The sequence below is a fragment of the Pantherophis guttatus genome, chromosome 2 (genome assembly GCF_059756535.1).
Source record: "Pantherophis guttatus breed Tessera chromosome 2, ASM5975653v1, whole genome shotgun sequence".
Lineage (NCBI taxonomy): Eukaryota > Metazoa > Chordata > Lepidosauria > Squamata > Colubridae > Pantherophis > Pantherophis guttatus.
In genome coordinates this window covers 213,980,332-214,001,441 of record NC_142064.1, presented here as the reverse complement: position 1 = coordinate 214,001,441, position 21,110 = coordinate 213,980,332, and the positions used below count along the sequence as shown (strand labels likewise).

At 36.5% G+C, this 21,110-nt stretch overlaps 2 protein-coding genes across 6 annotated transcripts in view; one reads left to right on the top strand and one right to left on the bottom strand.

Annotated features, from left to right (window-relative positions):
• The window catches only part of PFKFB4 (6-phosphofructo-2-kinase/fructose-2,6-biphosphatase 4), a 78,113-nt gene extending 69,403 nt beyond the window's left edge, over positions 1-8,710 (top strand). For 2 of the 4 annotated variants that reach the window (XM_034438840.3, XM_034438824.3), the window contains exons 14-15: positions 1,395-1,486; positions 3,863-8,710. In XM_034438840.3, coding sequence (XP_034294731.1) covers positions 1,395-1,454 — 60 coding nt within the window. In that variant the 3' untranslated portion in view covers positions 1,455-1,486; positions 3,863-8,710. The remainder of the gene's footprint in view (positions 1-1,394; positions 1,487-3,862) is intronic. The other 2 variants (XM_087887762.1, XM_034438831.3) reach the window with 1 other exon arrangement.
• Positions 8,711-11,225: 2,515 nt separating this feature from the next.
• The window catches only part of PRKCD (protein kinase C delta), a 62,808-nt gene continuing 52,923 nt past the window's right edge, over positions 11,226-21,110 (bottom strand). For both annotated transcript variants that reach the window (XM_034438865.3, XM_060688388.2), the window contains exons 14-18: positions 18,519-18,581; positions 17,493-17,631; positions 16,657-16,845; positions 13,784-13,912; positions 11,226-12,789 (exon numbers count right to left, since the gene is read on the bottom strand). In XM_034438865.3, the coding sequence (XP_034294756.1) occupies positions 12,631-12,789; positions 13,784-13,912; positions 16,657-16,845; positions 17,493-17,631; positions 18,519-18,581 (679 nt within the window). In that variant the 3' untranslated portion in view covers positions 11,226-12,630. The remainder of the gene's footprint in view (positions 12,790-13,783; positions 13,913-16,656; positions 16,846-17,492; positions 17,632-18,518; positions 18,582-21,110) is intronic.

Here is a 21,110-nt window from a genome sequence, read left to right as displayed (position 1 = left end):
GAATGCCAGGTTGGTCTTTATAAAATCTGTTCTCGTTGATTTAGTCATGGATGAGGTGACTTATGTGGCATTATATAATCATGGTCTGTAGATAGGAGTTCTCTGTTGGAGATGTACTTGCCTAAGTTTTAAGTTTGACGTAACTTCAGCCAAAAAAAGTCAGAGTGATATTAGTAGAATGAGAGACGATAATGCTAAAGTAACAGACTAATGCAGGCAGTCCCTGGGTTAAGAATGTTTCATGTATAAACAACCTTACTTAAAAATGGCCTGCCTTTTACTAAAATGGTGGGCAGAGTTCTTCCTTGAGTCAATGAACCACTGAAGCTGCACATTTTTAATGTAGGGCCTATTTTCAGCAGTTCGACAGCTTGAGAAAAAAAGAACACCACCCATCATTTTTAGTAATAGGCAGCCCCTCTTGTGAGTATGAGTTAAAATTTGAATTTTAGAGCCTTGATGGTACAGTGGTCTACGCACCCTGTTATTAACACAGCTGCCTGCAATTTACTGCTGGTTCGAATCTCTCCAAGGCTCAAGGTTGACTCAGCCTTCCATCCTTTCTAAGGTAGGTGAAATGAGGACCCAGTTTGTGGGGGCAATAAGCTGACTTTGTATAAAATATACAAAAGGATGAAGGCTATTGCTTAACGCATTGTAAGCCACCCTGAGTCTCCGGAGAAGGGCAGCATATAAATCAAATTAAAAAAACAAAAACAAATTTCAGTTAAAGACGTTAGAAACTGAACTCATGCTTAATCTGGGGACTTCCTGGGTTCAAAGGAAGGCATGGCTAAATGACCCTGTGATATTGCATGGTTTTCTGTATGCAGATAGGTAGCCCATAAGGTCATTGTGATTTAGTGAGCAGAAGTAACAACTAATAATATAGTTCTGTACTACAGAGTCCCCAGACTTACACACAACAAGCCATTTGCCAGATAAATGAAAGTACTGCTAGGAAAGGGCTGATCTTTTAGGACAAAGTTTGCCAATTTAATAGCAACATATTAGAGATGGGTGGAAACAGGGGGTTTCCTCCAAAACAGGGATCTAAGTTGCTAAGCCTCATTGCCACCCACTGCCCCCACTAACCTGGACAATGTAAGAGAACAAGATTTGCAGGTATTTAGATATAACTATATGAATGACATTGGAGTATTTTTAAATTGTAACCTCTTCGTGTATGGGAAGAAGGTTGCTGGTGCTAAGCTGGAACTACAGAATTATTGTTGTTCTGTAAATCAATAGTATATGTTTATAAGAAAAACAGGCACAAATTTTGCTTGGTGAATTGCAATCATCCATTAATTTAAATTCAGGAGATTACTTGTGGAAACACTGATTGGCAGTCCTGCACGATAAATATTTTCTGTATTTTTATTATTATACAGAATGTAGACATTGTCAGACCTCCCGAGGATGCCCTTGTAACTGTCCCTGCTCACCTGTGAATCCTGTTTCCTGATCAGCTATGAAAGATGTGGTGCTGTTTTTATCATACTTTATTAATTTTCAATCATTCCAATCACTTTGGAATCAAATTCGAATATAGCAGTTTTTGTGTATTGCATGACTTGGAGATCAAATTGTTTTAGATATTTGAATTGAATAGTTGAATCATTAACAAGTTATTGTTCACTTCTGCTGAAATGTTATTAGTTCCTTTTGCAATATAACTTAATTATTGCTGATTTTTAATTTGATGTTTTATGTCCAGTAAAGCTCAGTTCAGTACTTTCAATGCCTAAGTTATTAATAGTTACAATACATTTGATAGTTGCAATAAATATAATAGAATCAGTGAGAAGATAGATGAATATTTTTCAGGTGATAGTGTGTTTAGTCTAATGTCATTGACCAAATTAATTCTATCATTAGAAATTATAATTCTGATTTATTTTAATGTATCTAAAAAGTTGTTTCCTATTAAGTGGGCAGTATTTTTAAAATGTTGGCCCATCTCCAACTGACCATCTTTACTTCCTAGGCTTCAAAGCTTTTTCTAAACCAGCTGAAGAGCATTGGTTTGGTTCCAAATGCTAGTCCACACAAGAGCATTAGTGACTATCCTTTCTCAGATGTATTGTGTTTCTGCATCTTTCAGCTCTGGCTCTTGATTTGCTGTTGCCCATGCTGCAGTGGATTTTGGAAATGTTCAGGAAAGTTATGGTCAGGATGTAGAGTTGCATGTTCCCATGGCTTCCACATTTGCTCTGCTGAATCCTATGTCCTCTCCCTTTAGGCTTTTCTGGCTCATATTCATCTTTGTGGCTTCTCACTAGGTTTATCATATCTGAGATGCAAAACCCAGATGATCATCAGATGGCAGCAAAAGCACGGTGTTTTAGGCATCTCTTTGCTGCCCTCTTGTGGCTGTCCCAAAATTTTGCATGCAGCATTTCTTGTATAGGTAAAGATAAAGGTTCCCCCGCACATGCATGCTAGTTGTTTCCGGCTCTATGGGCGGTGCTTATCTCCGTTTCTAAGCCGAAGAGCCAGAGCTGTCAGAAGATGTCTCCGTACAGGACCATAATAGCATATCCCAGCAATATCTTCTTGACATAATGTGTCATATTTGACCTTATGTTTAAGATTTGTTAGTCATTGAATGAAAAAGTTGGTGCAAGGGGGAGTCTCATGGGCACTAAAAAAGACCCATTTTGTAATCTTTCACTATATCACTACTCTGCTAGCCTGTTTGAAAGTAGGTGTTTTGGTAAAAGGTTGTGCTGTTTAATAGTTTGCTTGATTCAGGGTTAGGGTTAAGGTTACAAGATAATAGAAATTAAACTATATGTCATGTATTCACTTAGATACCAACCAATCTGCAGCGTTCGGCAGGATATAGTCAGGTGGTGGTAACTGAAAACAGGGCCTATGTGCAAGAAAATCAACATTTATTACAAACCTTCTCTAATGAAGGAAAAAATTGGACAGTATTACTGATGAAACTGTCATGTGATTTGCTAACATAGGAAGTTGTAGTGCTTCATAGATTGTGGCCTAGAAAAAGAGATTTGGTTGAAAGAGGAGGAGAGGTGGGTGGATTTAGATGAATGACTCAGAAGTGGTGATTCTCCTGTGCTTGTGCATGTATATTGAAAATAAAAACTTTGCTGTCTGTTTAGGTTATTTGAAGAGCTAAAAACATTGTGCTGTGCATGATTCTAAATTCATGTTAGTTAATGGTGAAAAATAGTCTTCTGCTATACCTACTGAAAACAATATGTGGGCCCCAGGAGTTCATATTGAATAAAACCCATAATCTCTTGAGTTGGCAGTAACTTGAGCTTGTGAAAAAGTTTATTGACTATGTCAGCCAGTGGGCAGCTGCTATTATTCAGTGTATAATCTTGAACCAGACTTCTTTATAAATTCTCCCACTCCTCAATTCTAGTGTTGCGAGAGAATAAAAATTTTGATATATTATGCGTGGTTTTATGTATCTATAACTTCTGGTAAAGTCCCAAACCCCAAAGTTGTCATCTGAACATAATTTGGAACGCTGACATTCTCATGGCTTCTTGGTCTATGTATTTTATTCTATGTCTGAAGGTAGCTGCTTGGGGAGCATCTCTAGAATACAATGTGGGTCTGCAACAGTAGTTATCTTCAGAAATATAAGGAATTTATTAGATCTGAAGATCTCTAAAGGCAACTTATCTTCGGATGCAGTTAAGCCAAATTACTCATTTATTACTGCTTAAGAGAGCATTTTTCTAAGAGGTTAATCTCAGTGCAGGGTTACTGTCTTAATTCCCTAAATTTATCAAGAGAATCTTCTTGATCAGGCCAGAGTTAACCTTGGACTGTGAACCGCTTAAAGCTTGCTAACCAATTCTTCTTATTTTATTTTCAGAATGTGTGTGTGAGCCGCTCTCGAGAAGAAGCCTTGAGGACTGTACCTAATCATTTGTAGCTCTCTGGTCTCCCAGCACTGTCCCAGGCTGCTATCCAATGTCAACATTAAGGACACTTCTCAGGGACACGATGATGAAAGCCTTCAAAGGAGGCAGCCAGCAAGGCAGAAAAATGCCTGCTCTCTTCTTTTAAAATGGATTTCAAGACAAACTGAGCATTAAGTCAAAAATGTACCGAGTATTTATGGAACACAGGATGAAATTAGTTTTAATTTAATATATTTTGTCTTTAGCCTGTCATTTTTGATCTTGAATGTTATGTGTATAAATCGTGAGGTGTTATTTTGAGATTCTTCTAGAGTTAGAATATTTTCTTAAACTGGTCTTTTTCTGTTAAAAACAATCCTCCTCTGATTATTTTATTCAAAATTTATGCACATGAAATTTTAAGCATACCAAAAGTATTTTAAACTTTTTCATCTACTAGACAGGATATTTATCATCTCCATCCAACTTCATTCAAGTTTTTTTTTTTCATTTCATAATTACATTGCTTTGGTTGATAATACAAAAAGCTACATGTTTATAATTATTCAATGTTATAAAGTGGACTATTAAAATTTCCAGTTTTTGGGGTGGGACAGTAATGCTGTAGCAGTTGGTATTTATAACACCAACTTTCTAAATAATTTTATTAAAGATTCTATTTCCATTTTAGCATCTAAAATATTTTCTCTTTTATGCTCCTATTATAAAGTGCTCCAGAGCCTCCTAGATAATTTATTCAAATGATTTTTTGATCGAAAATAACAGCAGATTTCTTTCTACTTCATATACAAAATAAAACCATTTTCAAAGCCCCTCTTTTTTAAAAAAATCTCTAATTCTCTTTAAGAATACTGATGGATACTCTAGCCAAAGTTGGCCCGCATATTATTCATAATTTCCATAAGCACTATTTTATACAGGGGTCCCAATCCTTGGGCCATGGCCTGATACTGTGTCGTGGTCTATTTGGAACTGGGCTGTACAAGCGGTGGGCGAGCTTGCACAGCTCCACTTGTGCAAGCTGCAGTCTTGCATACTCATACACAAAACTCCCATTTGTGCAAGTGCGTTCACCTGCTGCACTCTCCTTTCTCACCGCCAGTCGCCAGTCCATAAAGCTGGAAAGGTTTGGGACCACTGATTTTTTATATCCTTCAAGGAAATTCCTGTAAAGTCTATGAAAATTAAAATAATCTTACATGGATAAGAATAAGACAATAAAGTAAGAATGTGGAACATGGTGGTTAGAGGTCCAAAAATCTTAGTGCAATGTGCACCACCAGTTTTGAGAAACACTTAATCTGATTTAAGTTCATAGAATTGATGCACTTCTTCATTTTCCTTAAACCAAAGATAAGGTATTAACTTGTTTTGAATGTTTTTTTGCGGTGAGGGTGGGGGATAGACAACTATCGAGTCCCTCCATTTTTCATTTAAAATGTAGGCATAGTTAAGTTGAAAGATATTTTTTGGAGGATATTTTATGGAGGAGCTAGCAGATGTCATGCACTGAATACCATCAACAAGTTCAGGCAATGGTGGAAGGTTTCACTCCAGGGGTGAAATACTACCTGTTCGGACGAACCGGTAGCGATGGCAGCGGGTGGTCCGGAGAACTGGTAGCGACAGCAGCGTGAGGCTCTGCCCACCCGCCAGGTTGTTGTTACTTCCTGGTTTTAACCAGGAAGTAACCTGTTTTTTACCCTCTGCGCATGCACAGAATGGTTTGCGCATGTGCAGAGGGTCCGCATGCACACGTGATGCGGCATGTGCACTTCCAAACTGGTAGGGAAGGTAAGTAGATTTCACCCCTGTTTCACTCCCAAAGTAAATAACAATGACAGTTTTTCAAATTGTCTTTTTAAGATTTTGCAGGACTATGAAATCTTACAAGATTTCATTCATCTTAATCCATTCTTGCCTGAAACTTTCTGACATATCAGCATCTGAGACATTCATGCAAGAATTTCAAAATGCTGAAGATTTGGAAAATGGCACATGATTCCTGCCTTTTTAATTTTTTATATGCTTTTAAAACATTAACGGGGTGTGTGGACACAGATGTTTGCAAGAACTTTGTTGCTAAGCCCTGATTTAGCATTCTGGAGTTCTTTCACAAAAGAGAAGCAGCACATCCTTCAGCCCTGTCACTGCCACCACCACCACCATTTTTGGGGATTAGCATCTATACTGCTCTTCCTCCTATATGACTTGAGAGGAAAGGGGAGAGATGGGATAACTGCTCCTGTAGTTGGATTCTCAAAGATCCACAGAAGAATGCAGGTTAATTTGCAGAATTTTAACATCCTGCTTTTGAATAGAATTTGTACAGAAGCAATTCCTCTTTGAGTTTGCACGTTAAGTCATGTATATATTTGTATTAAATCATTATATAATGTCGTTATTTGTGTAATAGAAATCAAGCAGCAGATTAGATACCTGTTAAGTTGTTGAAACAAAAATAATTTTGTCCTTACCAGTTGGAAGTGTTTTTAAAAATCCCACTATCTATATAGATATCTTATTGAACCATACTATCCTAGTGGTAAAAGCTCTGTGCAATGTACTGTGTTAGCTTTGCAGATGAGGGTCAGTTAGTTTCTTTTATTTTTTTAGTCGCTGGTGCTATCACGTATGTTGTGGCCATGCTGTGAACTCCTTGTTTTGCAATGCATTCTGTGCTGTAGAAATAAGCCAGAAAGTCAAACTTACATCAAAAGTGGTGATAAAATAGAAATTATTTAAATAACATATAAAAAGCACTTGAGCTGTATTTTATCATAAAATGACTTTTGCATTGTAAAGTATTTATTCAGGTAGATAATCATTTACTGTGTTTACCTGACTGGAAGAAACACTCCCCCCCCACCCCAATATCTCTGAATTCAGTCACTTATTGGAAAGGTGCTATTGAAAATAACATAGAAGATGAGAGAGAGAGACTGCTTTTCTGTAACGCCTAAACAAGGCTTTTCTCTCTCTCTCTCTCTCTCTCTCCTGTCCCCATCCAAATATACCTCCCACTTGTTTTTATTTTCCAGGGAAATCACCCCAAAACTCTGTTCCATCCACTTTCCCCCTTTTCCCCACTTTCATTAGAAGGAAGGAGGTAGGTAAGTGTATGTATACATACATATTTGTCTGTGTAAGACAGACAAATATCAGTGTGTGCATGATTGACATGCACACAGGGAATTGATTAATAACCTTTGTTCTGATCCTGTCTTTATTAAGACTTCATTTTAGAAGATACATGAGCACAGCTGCATGGATGCCTAACATACACAAGTGATGTGTATACATAATACATAATGCATGTGCATACATCATACATAAACATAGGAGAGGTGAGGAAATCTCCAGGATTGGTTTCATTTGGCTTCCCATAAAATCTCCAGGATTGGTTTCATTGGCTTCCCATAATATAATATGTTTGCTTCCCCCCCTTTTTTTTTGGGTGGATAGGTTACCTTCTGTTTGGATAAATACGAGCAGTTCTTGGCTTACATTTAGCAACAGTTTGAACCTCTGACAATGTTCAACAAGTGGTTCTTACAACAGGTCCTCAGAGATCCAGCCGTTGCACTGCTCCCTCTGTCACAAGATCACAAATTTCGATATTCCCTGCCAGCTTCCCACAAACAGGACAGAAGCTGGCAGGAAGCCGGAAGTCATGTGAGGTCCTTGCTTAACAACAGCCTGGACTGCCAGAACTGCCATCACTAAGTGGTCCCAATTGCTGTTGTAAATTGAACACTGCCTCTACGGTACTAAAGGGACCAGGAAAAACACCATTGTATTTTAATAGGTCTCTCTTACTTAGCAGTAATGTTTTATCATGATACTTTTTGAACTTCTCTGGATGTGGGGTACTGAGGGGAGATGTTAATTTCTCTAAAAGTTGAGGGTTATCCAGAAGAAAAATGTGTAGATGTATAAATCTCTTGAATTTTGTAAAAAATACTCATTCCTACAAAATGAGTATTTTCTATAAATGATTTTACTCATTTCTAAATGAAGGCAGTAGACTATCCATTGAAAATGTATCATTACTTCATAGAGTCTCTTTATTGAAGAGAACTATTTGTTTGCATATCTTCATATTTTTTTAATGTGTACAACTCAGTGGCTAAATATTTAATGTATAGTAGATATTTTTATAGGTTATATCTAAATATACTTTGTTAACTGTGGTTTCTTCTATTCAGAGAAAAGGCCATATAACCGAAAAAAATAATTGTATGCAATACAAATTATAAATTTATGTTGATACTTGAAAAGACTAAGAAGTTGTTGATTCTGATTTAACAAGCTGTGATCTTAAATACAAAATTTGGAAGTAAACCTCTTGAAATTAGTTGCACTATCTTCCAAGTAAATAAGTCCAAAAATCATAAATCATAAAAACTGTTTACTATCAGTTTCAAGTAGATAAACTTGTAAACCTTCAGAATATCTGCTGAATATTTTGTTTCACAGGACTTACTACCTTTTTTAAGAGTAAAAAATGAATTATAGAAACATGTGAATCTTAAACAAGAAGCCATTATTGGCATTTGCTTAATGTGTGAAATAGCTTATAGAAATAATATGGAAATGAGAATGTTATAAATGTTTCTTTTCTCAATTTGTATTACTGATTCATATGATTTTGAATTAAATTTTAATTCAGATATGATTGTTCATTTATTTAATGCAGATTTTTCAACTATAGTTGGGCAATTTATTACTTTATTAATTGCCATAAGAGATGTGTTAAATCTTTCTCCAAAACAATAAAATATTGGTTCTAAATTAAAGTGCACTTTAATTTCTTTGTAAGTTGAATTTTGCTACCATATTTAAAATCACCATCTTAAATCATCTGATAAATATTTGTAAAAAGTCTGTCCAAGAAAGCATGTTTTGATGATATACTACATTATTGTATTTATATAAAATACACTACCGTATTTTTCGGAGTACAAGATGTACCTTTTTCCCCCCAAAAAAGAGAGTAAAAATCTGGGTGGATCTTATATTCTGAATGTAGCTCCGCCCAGCCTCGCAAACGGAGATTTCAGAGGCTGAAAGAAGCCTCTGAAAGAAGCTTCAGAAAAAGCCTCAGAAATGAAGCTTCAGAAAAAAAGCCTCTGAAAGGCTTTTACCTAAAATAATATGGCAAGCAACAAAAGAAGAATCAGTAAAGGTTCTAATCAAACTATGTTAACAAATCTGGAGAATGACAAAATAACCAACAGATCGAAAGAGGTTAATCTACATACCAATACCAAAGAAAGGAAATTGAACAGAGTACAGATAGTCCTTCAGAATAAAAGTCTCTGAAAGAAGCTTCAGAAAAAAAGCCTCTGAAGTTTCAGAAAAAAAGCCTTTTTTTCTGAAGCTCTGTTTCGGAGGCTTTCAGAGGCAGAAAAAAAAAAGCAAGGAACAGAGCTCACAACCAACAAACTTGTTACTAAAATTCACCTCTGGAAAAAGCTGATTGGGGATATTCCGGGAGGCCAATCCACCCACCAATCAGCTTTTTTCTTATTTTCCTCCCCAAAAACTAACTCATTCTCCGGTGCATCTTATAGTCCGAAAAATATGGTATTTTAAAATAAGTGAATGTGAAAAAAACCTGTCAGCTTCCTTTAAAGACTCAAATGTTTTACATCTTGTATGAACAATTCTTGTGGAATTCAATTTGCAAACTTGCAGAATTTACTGCATTTAATTATATAAAGATCGATGAAGTTTCATTTGATTATCAAGAATCCATTAAGTTGTAATAATGCTTCTGCTGACTTTAAAGACAATATGTATGGAATATGCTTGAGATTGTGACTTTGCCCTTTCTAACAGTAGTGGTTCTACTAATGCCTGTTGTATTCAGCAGCTTTGGATCCCACTGACCTGTGCGGTATTACCGAGACTGCTCTTTGTGATGGGTATAATAAGCAAGGTATACAAGGTTGTTTCTGACTTAACAAGCTTCACCTTCTCTGTCAGGTTATTCCTTGGAGTTTGTTTGGCGATTCTAGCAGGGGACTTACTATACACCCTTGAGAGAAGATCAGTAGACTCCTTTCTGGGATGGTTGTCCTCTTCCACCAACTGCACAGCTTTAGGAAGGATGCATAGGAAGCTGTAAGGGAGGAAGGGGACACCTGTCTAGCCAGCCAGATTAGCCAAAACAACCCTGGTGAAGTTGAAATGGCAGATATCCCATCCTGATTGCCCTCTCGCATCCCGATTCTGTGGAATCTATGCAGTTGGTCCCTGAATTCTTTCGTCCCTGCTTTTGAACATCCAAAGTTGCATCAAAGCACATGTAATGAAGTGACATCAGCATGCTAACAGCATACTGCTCTCTATGCACACATTAAAACATTTTTTTCTAATTTCTAATAGTATTAAGCTAGTTTTAGTTTCACCGAGCAGCTTATAGTGATGTTTTATTAATGTATAGAGACAGAGTTTGGTTTTGTTTATACAAAATCACTATTTTCAATAATTTCATCTGCTGATTCAGCTTTTACACAGTAAATGCTTCAAATAACATTTGCATTTAGATAATTAGCTATTACTGTGAATCTAAATTTGAAATATCTAGTAAAATAGATGCACAAAAGTTGTATCTGAAGATTGGCAATATTCTACCCTTTACATTTCTGTTTTTCTGATGCATCGATAGTGCTAATTAGAAAAAGTTTCTATTCCAGTAAGCAATCTATATATATAAAAGCAAAAACCACTCTTGCCATAATCACGAAATCTCCAGAACCATAAAGCCTACAAACTTGAAATTTGCCACGTATGTTCCTCTTGGCTTCTAGGTGCTCACTAAGAAAGGATTTTTTGAAATGACCATCAGAGCATTAGTATTTCCTATATTATGATTAACATGCTCTGATGCTAAGGAGTTCTACTCCCCCTCCCCACCTGAAAAATCTATTCCAAATGCAAAACACAAGCAGAGGAGATGAGTTTCACTTTCAGTTTCACTTTCACAGCAGCAACCAGGGGATAGGATAGGGGAGGCTTCTGGGGGCAAGCTTGAGGGACAGAAGGGGATAGGATAGAGGAGGTTTCTGTGGGGCAAGGCTGAGGGAGAGAAGGGGATAGGATAGGAGATGTTTCTGTGGGGCAAGAATGAGGGAGAGAAGGGGAGAAGAGAGGCCGATCATAATTACTCATTAATTTTCAAGCTGTGTCGATTTATCAAGACCGATCACATAGTTTTGTAGTGAAGCACAGGTATCCATCTAGTAATATATATGTTTGAAAATTTGAGACAGTAACTTAGGTACAAGACGTAAAAATCAGATGAAGTGAGAGAACAACAGAACACATTTATTTACATTTTAAGTGTCGTCAAGTCTTTCAAGAATAGGAAAAAACAATTCTGTCTTCAAGTTTCAACTGTTCTATACATGTTACCATTGTCTCTACTAAAAACATTTTGTTATAAAGTAAAAAAAAAGCCTTGTCATAACAAACTGCACATTTAACTATTCCTATAGAAACCAGATAACAATCTCACCAAGGGTTCTTAAATGATGACACAACTTATATTGGCCTACACTAATGGACAATCTAATGGGCAATTGGTAGGTGCTATCTGTAGATCATGTCCAATGACATCAAAATATTCATGAGTCTAAACTTGTTCAGTCTCTGCACATTGTAAGGGGTTTCCAAGAAATACACATTTTGCCTCACAGAAGCTTTATTTATTTCCAATTTTTGTTGCTAAAATGCACCTGCAAAACTCAGTTGTGTGCTTTGGGATTGCTCATTTTTTCTGTTCCAAAATCAAAATTCTACTTCAATTGTTCTCAAATCAACTCAAGGTTCATTTGCCAGGCTTATTTTCTTTGCCTCATTATCTTTTGTTCTATATCTTTGGAAAAGGGTGCATATATCTGTTTACTCAGAAATAACTTCGACTGTTTTATGGGATTTCTTCCATCATGAATTTTAGATTGTAAGATGCAAGTTTAGTTTAGCAAAGCATTAAAATTAGCAAGTATATATATATATATATTGGGGTACTCTTTATCTATTAAATTTATATACTGCCTGATTCCCAGCAACTGAAGATGGTTATCCAATGGCAAGTATGTATTTTTAAGGTGCCACCAAACACTTGATTCTAATCAATGAACACAATTACATATTGTGGAAGCAAACTAGAAAAGGGCATTTTAAAAATTCAATTTCATGATTTTTAATAAATTTTTATCCAGGAACTAAAAGAAAATAAAATTTTAAGGAAGGATACATGTTACAGGAAGCAGTATTAACCAATAGCACTTATTAAAAGTACCAATATTTGAAGCCCAGATTTCACTGAATAGATTGTCAAGCCATTTTGCTTGATGAGAATTAATGTGTTAGCTGTCTCACTGTATTTAAAAGATATCTTCATAATCAATATCTCCCCTCTTAAGAAAAATAAAGCACACCCGCAACACACATTGTCCAAAGAAATAACTACATTCAAATAATAACACACATACATGTACACTTTCATGGCTGCAGAGAAAATCATATGCACATAATTCACAAGGATACTTCAGTCTTACAAGATAAAGTTTCTGCCAGTTGCTAAAGAATTAGCAGAAGTATTAATCACTACACACTTGGTCACAAGGTGAATGTCTTTCAGTCACATTCCATATGAAGAGCTGGAAAGCTTTCATTAGGGCTGTTCCTCAGAGTTCGATTTAATTAATTATTTTTCCAGAATTTGCTCAAATTTAGGGTTGATGAATGAAAAACCAGCAAATGCAGACTGATCCATAGAATCTATTAGGTTTTTGTCGCTGTGTGATAGTCGAGGTTTCTCACTCAAAAATTCTCTGTCAAAGTTGTTATAGTCACTTGCTGATTTCTGTAAAGAACAGAAGCAATTAAAAATAGCTGAAATGACCTACACTGCCAAGATTGTTAGGGCCTCTATTTGAGGGGCCTCAAATCCATGGAGTGTCAATTGTTGATGGTCTTTCTGCTCTCTCAAAACAACTCTTTGGTCATTCTGCTGAGTGGCCATGAACAATTTAACTCTACCTATTTTATAGACACTTCTTCCGGGAAGCTGTGACAAGAAAAATGGGTAGGCCAGGAATGTTTGAAGAATTGACTACAAACTCTAGCATGAACTAATTATGTGACAAATCTACAGTTCAAAACTTGGTTATTTACTGGATTTCACATTGTTCAGGGTTTTTGATATTTTTTAAAATGCTGATGATATTTCAAACAAAAGTAGTTTTTTTTTAAAAAAATATGCAAATTAAATATGTTACTATTAGTTACAGGTAAATAAAGTTAATTATCAATTTACAACTGGTCTCTTAAAGACCATTCAAAATTACAATGGATTTGAAAAAAGTCCTTGAATTTATGACTGCCGCGTCACCCCCACAGTCACATAATTGCAAGCCAGTTGCCAAACACTTGAAATGTATTTGTAACCAGTTGCAGCATCCCATGGTCACAAGATCACGTTTGTGCTATTTTCTGCCAAAAAATGCCTATTCAATAAGCTGGATTTGGACCTACCACCTCATGATTTGCTTAAAAGTTATGGTGAGTAGCTTAACAACCATCATAAAAATGATCATAAAATCAAATCTAATTATGTGTTGACTCAATTTACAACTGCAACGACTTATGATCAAAATTCCAGGGTCAATTGTGGCCATAAGTCAAGAGCTACCTGTATATGCACAAGTGAGATGGAAACAAGAAAACTGTACTTGTTCCACTAAAGGGATTCCATGTGTTGTGCCTTTAGATCTCGCTTCAATGAGCAGAAGACAAAGGATGAAAGCATCACAGTTCCATGCTTTCGAGTGTGTCAAATAGATGTTAAGGCTACATACCACTTTTGGTTTGAAAGGAGGTTCCATCTCTCTCTTTTCCAGTGTTGTCCAATTAATTGCTTTGAAAAAATGGTGATCTCTGATGTTTCCAGTTATTCCCAATCGCTTTGTTGGATCTCTTTCAAATAGCTACAAAATATGAAAATATTCATTTGGTTAATGAGAGAAATTACTTCTGGAAAAAAATACGTTTTTAATAGGTATTTTGACCAAGAGCACAGAACTTGTTATTCCAGAAGTTGCCAAATTCAGCAGCCCTCATTATGTTGGCTGCCAGTTCTGGGAATTATAGTTTAGGGATTTCCCCTGCTTCAATTTAGGCAAGTTACTGAAACTAGCGGCTAGCAATCTAGAGAGCTAAAGCCTCTAATTTTAGTTACTGTTACTTCCGAAATTCTGGAAAGGGAAATTAGTTATAAGAAATGCTTTCTCATTTACTCCTCTGTTGTCTCAGAGATGGTGCATTACATCTTATGTAAATCTTATGTATTTACATAAGATATAAATCTTTTGATCAAGAAAAAGGGCATTCTGATTAGGACTGGGAATAATTTATTTGGTCCACATTTTTAAAGTGAATTTATTAGAATGCAAAACAGAAATCAGGCCCTTTATAGATTGTGCACTTCTCCAAGTTTGCAATCATGTCCTTGCCTTTGAAACAACAAATTACAAACAATCCTTGATTTATGACCATAATTGAACCCAGAATTAAGGCCATAAATGTAGCAGTCATTAAATAAGATGTGCATGTGATCATCTTGCTTTATGACCACAAACCTCGCTCTCCCCATTGCAGTTGTTAAGTGACTGTGCAAGTCAAGCAGTGCCCCATGAGATAGAGAAGCTCAGGGAGGCTCAGGCCCACGTTGTAGCATCTCCCCAGCTCACATGCAGCTTGATCCAGGCCTCCCAAGACAAAGTACCCTGTGTCCTGCTTCCCAATATTGCAGTATTATTGCACTAGCTAACTAACGTGGGTTTTTTTGTATTTTAAAATTGTCTTTTTCAAATATATTGCTAATAATTTGACATAAGTCTTAATCTTCAAGAAAAGCCTCTCTTTTAGAAACCAGGTGGACAGGAAAACCCTTGATACATTGTAGATAATATAGTTTTATTTTCAGCTATTCTCAAGCCTCCATGACCAAAACAATTTTTCAAACCCAGCATTGGAAAGTGTTGAGAATGTGCCTTAGCCATACCATTCTGATGTTTTTCTCTTGTGAATGTTTCTTTTACTTCTATTCAGAATACAGTGCTTTTTTCAATCCTAATTGATCACATATTATTCATTATTCTGATTTACTGGACAGATGACTTTCCTTACCCAATCAAAATGTTCTTTAGTACTTTTTGTCAGCGTTTCAACGCTGGCATGGAGAGCAAAGGAGAGCGAGAGATAAACTCTGGAACTTTTGCCTATTAAATCCCTTTGAAGCCGGGTTGTCGTGGAAATGAGGGGAGGGGGCACATTCCTGGGGAATGAAGTCTGAAGAATGACTTGGAAGATAGCCAATGAGAAGCAGAGATTTGGGGATCGGAAAGGGAGGGATTGGGGGGCAAAAGGCCAGTCTTGTCCGCGCGGAGTCATGATCCGGTGTGCTCAATTAAAGATTTCCTTAAAGATTGGCAGTTTGGAAATTCATTTAATTTTGAGATAGCATCGTAGTCTGACACTTTTTTTATTGTGCAAACACTAAAAGGGAAGGTGTGATTTCTCCCTTTGTTCTCTCTCTTGAAATCAATAACATAGAGAGGCCTTTTTAATAGAAACATTCAAATTAAATCCTAAATAAAATTATCTTCCTTATCTTTGTGTCATAATTGGGGTCTAGCACTTATCTGGAAGCCACATTTGGCCAACAGTCCTCCCTCCAAAATGGCACCCTCTTCCAAAATGGCACCTGCTTCAAGGACAGCACAACCCAACCTGTGTATAGGAAGGCCTTGTGACAGATCAGACATTTCTTTCCCAATCTGCACGATCACCTTGGGAAAGAGAAGTGGCTGATCTGCCATGCAATCTTCGTATTCAGAGGCTGTGTCGTCCTGGAAGCAAATGCCATTTTGGAAGCTGCTGCAATTCTTACAATTTGCGAATTGCAGCCACTCCCCAATGCCACCCACTTCAAGGAAGGCTGCATGGTGGATCAGCCACTTCTCCATTCCAAAGACAATCTTCTGAAAAAATAAGTGAAGCACGGTGTGATGGGGCGGGGAGAGGGACAAGCCCAAGAGTATGGGATCTAGTGGGGTGGGTAGCAGGCCCAAGGCTTTGGGGACTGAGTCAGGTGGGAGATAGTGCCAAGGGACCCAACAAGGTGAGAGGGGGGAGAAGATAGGCGAGTGGGAGCAGCTGCAGCGTCCCCGTGATTGGTTGTCAGTGCCCAAATGTTATGTGTGTGACTGCAGGGGCAGTCCTAACTTCAGGTATAGGTCATAAGTCCCATCATTCGGTGCTGTTACAATTTCAAACAGTTACTGAACAAATTGTTGAAAATTGAGCACTCCATGTAAACGTAAAGATTAATGCAGTTGCTCTTTTAAAAAAATTGGAGATAGAAATAGATTGCACTATGCATCTATCATATGGGAATGTCTGTTGCCAAACAATCTTTGATTACAGAACTGCATATGATGGTACAATAAGCAGAAGCAACAATGAAGACTGCAGTCCTATATTTGGCTGTTTCATACACATCAACACAATTCGGACAGGAGGAAGATAACTTAATTTTTTCTGTAAAAGTACCATTTTAGGTACTTTTAGGTACAGCTATTTTAGGGTACTAGATTATTAAATTCTAATACTCCCAATATTTTTCATTTTTCAATATAGAAAGTACACATTACTCATAGCCAATGTATACCTTTTCCAAAATATCTTTGGATTCCTTGGTAATCCATCGTGGGTAATGAGGAGTATCTACTCGTATTGATTCAAATAACTCATCTTCATCATCACCATGGAAAGGAGATTGTCCAATCAGCATCTCATACAACAAAACTCCAAATGACCACCAGTCTACAGAAAATGTATATTTCAGGCCTTGCAGGATCTGTGTCAAATATAGGAAAAGTCACAAACATGAAATGCAGCCAAAGGCCTCATATATGTATATCTGTATGTGGTTTTCCCCCTCCATAATAGAAGGATCAGCAATAGTGGGCCCATCCTCTGACGTGATAATTGAATTCAAATGTAACCAACATGCTAGAAACATGCTACAACAAGATTTGGACTCATTCTTTTCTCTTCAATAGAAAAGTCCTAAGAATTTTGTTTCTTTTTTAATTGAAGTCTGTAGTTACACCTAGATCCTGATTAACTGAGGCAAATTGTAGCTGCAACACAGTGAATAAAACTGTCTTATTTCAATAAACTTATTTCAAAATTAAATATTATTCGGCTCAAATGTAATGCTCATCACTCAGCTACTGATTTCCCTGTCACTTTGCCAAACACAAATAGGGATAGAAATATGGATCTAAGACTTTATAAAAACATATCTTATTCATTGTAACTGAATGTAACTGTAAATATTTTCAAAGCAGATATCATTTCATGCTCCATGACTATAAATATGAAAACACTCTGCAGCTTGCAACCACCTACATCTAGAGTAGAAGTCATACAGTATATAATACCACACCCATGCAGAGAAAGATTTCTAAATACTCAAATGAGTACATGTGCATGCCTTACTTCAGGGGCTATATAATCTGGAGTACCACAGAACGTTGTTGCCTTGTTTTCTCCAAACACATTTTCTTTACACATCCCAAAATCAGCTATTTTGATATGGCCTTCTTTATCAAGCATCACATTGTCTAATTTGAGATCCCTGTATGGAAAAAAAATCCATCAAAGAATTAAAATAATCAATATTTACCTAAAATATCCATCTTACATAACTGACTCACTTAAAACAGCTTCCAGACTATCTATACCTCTGTAGCACCCTCACACCATCAAAATCTGTCAGAAAAATACCTTAATTTCAGCAGTATTGCCACTCTTAATATCTTGAAAACAAGCTATGTTAATTCTAAACAAACTGAAAAACATCGCCCCTGTCACTTCTGGAGATATTACCATCCTGTAAAAATCCAAAGGGTTCAAATTCCAAATTCTGTCGATCCAGACTTAAAACCTGAACTCAGCAGCCACTTTCCTGATAGAATAAGTAGAGGTTCTCAATGTAAAAACCAAAGCCTATTTTTGAAACTAAAAAGACCCTAGCATCACTGTTTCTTTAACTTTGCCAGCCAGCAAGGTTTCTCTGATTAAGTAAGGTTGAGATCAAAGCTGCTTTCTAGATCTACAGTATAAATGGAGATTGCGCTTTTGAGAGAAGGTCAGTCCAATTTAATATAAGCTGAAATGTGAACCATCTCCTTTGCCATTCTAATAAAGATAAAGTACTACAGTCTTGGGGCTAAGTGCCTGGCAATTAAGAATGTGAAACAAAGACTCTTTTATGTAATGTAAATAATAGCTTTATCCATCTTGCCAACGAGATAAATGTAAGAAAATAATTACAGATTGTTCTCAAGGGTTTTCTAAATTGCCCTTTTAAACACCTCTGGAATAGAATCAACATTTTAACAGCAAACAATTCCTTGTGACATATATCACATTGTATCAATCACAGATCCCACCAATTCCTCAGTAAGGTATAATGGTTAAAATATTTTATGAGACTCTTGTTAAGATCAACAAATCACTCACCTATAAATAATGCCTTTACTGTGAAGAAACTGCAAGCCACACACTATTTCAGCACCATAAAACCTGAAATTAAGCAAAAACATCCTCAAACAATGTAAAGTATTAGTATATTGCCTTAATAATTATATTAATTATATAATATAACATATCAATAACGTCCTTTTAACAATGTATTAGCTACATTTCCAGTCAGTTTTAGAAAACTTTCCCCATCAGCTTAATGTTGTAGAATCTACTTGACATGGCTTCTTCAAATTGCCTTCCCAATTGAATCAGGCTATTAATATGCTTCCATAATTAAAACCCTCCCATCTAATCTGGCTCCAGACAATCATTTCTCCTTTTCAGCTCCCATCCTATTCAAGCCTTTTGCTTTGCACAACTAAAAAGCAGTTCTTCTTATCTTACCTGTCTTTGTTTTAACACAGTTAAACAGTTATGAACAGTTTTTAATTAAAAAGAGTTAAATCGGCATTTCTAATTAATAAAAAAAAGTTTGCATGGCCTGAAAAGGAGATGTGCTGGGATATACCACTATTATTTTATTTTTTCCTCAGGAATTTTATTTTTTCCTCTTTCTCTCTTTGTTCCTTTTAAGTCAGTATTGAGTCCTGATGACTGCCTGAACTAGTCCCTGCAGTTTTCTCAGGAGTGGCTTGCCATTGCCTTCTTCCCAGAACTGAGGGAGAGTGAGTGTCCCAAATTTCTCAGTTGATTTTAGGATGAAGATGGGACTAGAATTTCCAGTCTCCCAGCTTCTATCTAGTGCCTATCCAAACTTGTCTTCATACATAAGACTATTATTTCTTAATAGTCCAGGAATGCTTCAATCAACCAAAATGTTTTGCCTGAATCTAAAGTAATATGGCAGCAGCCCATATTAGATTTGGAGGTTTTACTTAGAATTATAATGTATTTAAGTAAACTTCATTATTAAGTAAAACCTGCCCTATTACTAACTTCTTTGTAAGTTTTATTGGCAGTTTAAAAAGCCCTAATTGTGGACATGTTTGACAAAAATAATGGAACAATTTACAAATGTGTTAATGGATTGGATTAGAACTGGCAATGCAGCAGAGAGAGAAACAAAGCCTGCATTATAATGAATAGTCTGATTAATGCTGTGGGATTCAGGAATGCTAGCCTAGAGACTTTGTGAAAATATCTAAAGCTTGCTAGAACTGTGGGTAATAATTTAAACCTTTCTTTCAATAATCCTGCTTCTAATAAGTTTCTCAGAACAAAAACACTTCCTTCGTCTATTATGCACAGAATTTAATAGCCAAATTGAAAGATCTCGTAACAATCTTTCCTTTTATTAAATTTTATGCAATTGTTATAAGTAAAACCTAATGGGTTTTTTTTCTGCAGCTTATATTAGCAGTGAAGATGCAAACTTGAGGAGAGTTTCTGCCACATTTTTTTCTTCAATTTATACTTTCTACAATTTTTTCCTACAGCAATAACCCTCTGAAGTAGATTGGGCTAAATCACCCAGGCAGCTTTCGTGGCTGAATGTGGACTTGGGCCCAAATCTCCCCACTCCTAGCCCACACTAGCTTTTTCTACACAAGTTAACAACTATATCTTCTCTGCTTTGCAGAAGTTCCAGCCCAACATGTCTGAAGGGTAATAGATGGGAATAGCTACCCTGCTTAGTGCACTTTAAAATGCCATCTTAAAGAAACATTATGAACTGATAATTCTAACACTTTTGGAACTCTTTCAAATAAATCCACTGGCCCTTCCAAAGCACATTTGCTTGCACAGCATTTCAGCCTACGCTATGGGGAGAATATCCGTCTCTCTTATTCTCAGGAAGACTGAAGAAGAGGTGGCTGTGAATGATGCTATCTTTCAGTCGATCTGAGTCTTAAGTGAGTGAGGGAACCAGGCCATTTGATGAAGAAGCAGGTGCTTCTCAGTAGCATGAAAGAATATCTCTGATGGGGTGAGTGGAGGGAGTCCTGGGCAGAGAAAATATCAAAGGGATTTGTCTGGAAGTTGAGTTGTGGCAACTGGATGTATTTGCTTGTTGGTTTGGGAGTAAGAATAAGTCCTTCTGCCTGGATGACTGAGAATCTTTATCGACATATTGCCACGCGCTTTGGGGAGGAAACCCAAAGTTGGTGCGGGAACACCCCTAAGAATTTTAGTAGTTAGTACATTCCAATGACTCTCTGCCTACTCAGATTCCTCCAACCAACTTGTTCAGGCTGAAAAAGCAGATAAGCAGTGAAATGTCTCAAACTAACAAGAAAATAAGTCCAGTTGCCATGACTCCAGACAATTCTACTTGGATGACTGAGAATCTTCATTGACAGCAGAAGGTTTAGTTCATTCAGGCACTTACATTTTTTAATTTAAGTTTCATTTTAAAAATGAAAAGATTTTAAATTTCTGGTTTCTGCCTAGGTTAGGTAACTTTCCATCTTATTAGTTTATTATATACATTATTTTGTTCTCAGGATATGAAAAAGGTATAAACATTTTAGGTAAATCAATATTCTTCATGCTGAATTCTTTTTGTTATGTTCCACTACCCCATACATATACACAAACATGTCAAAATATGAGAATGTATTGTTAAAA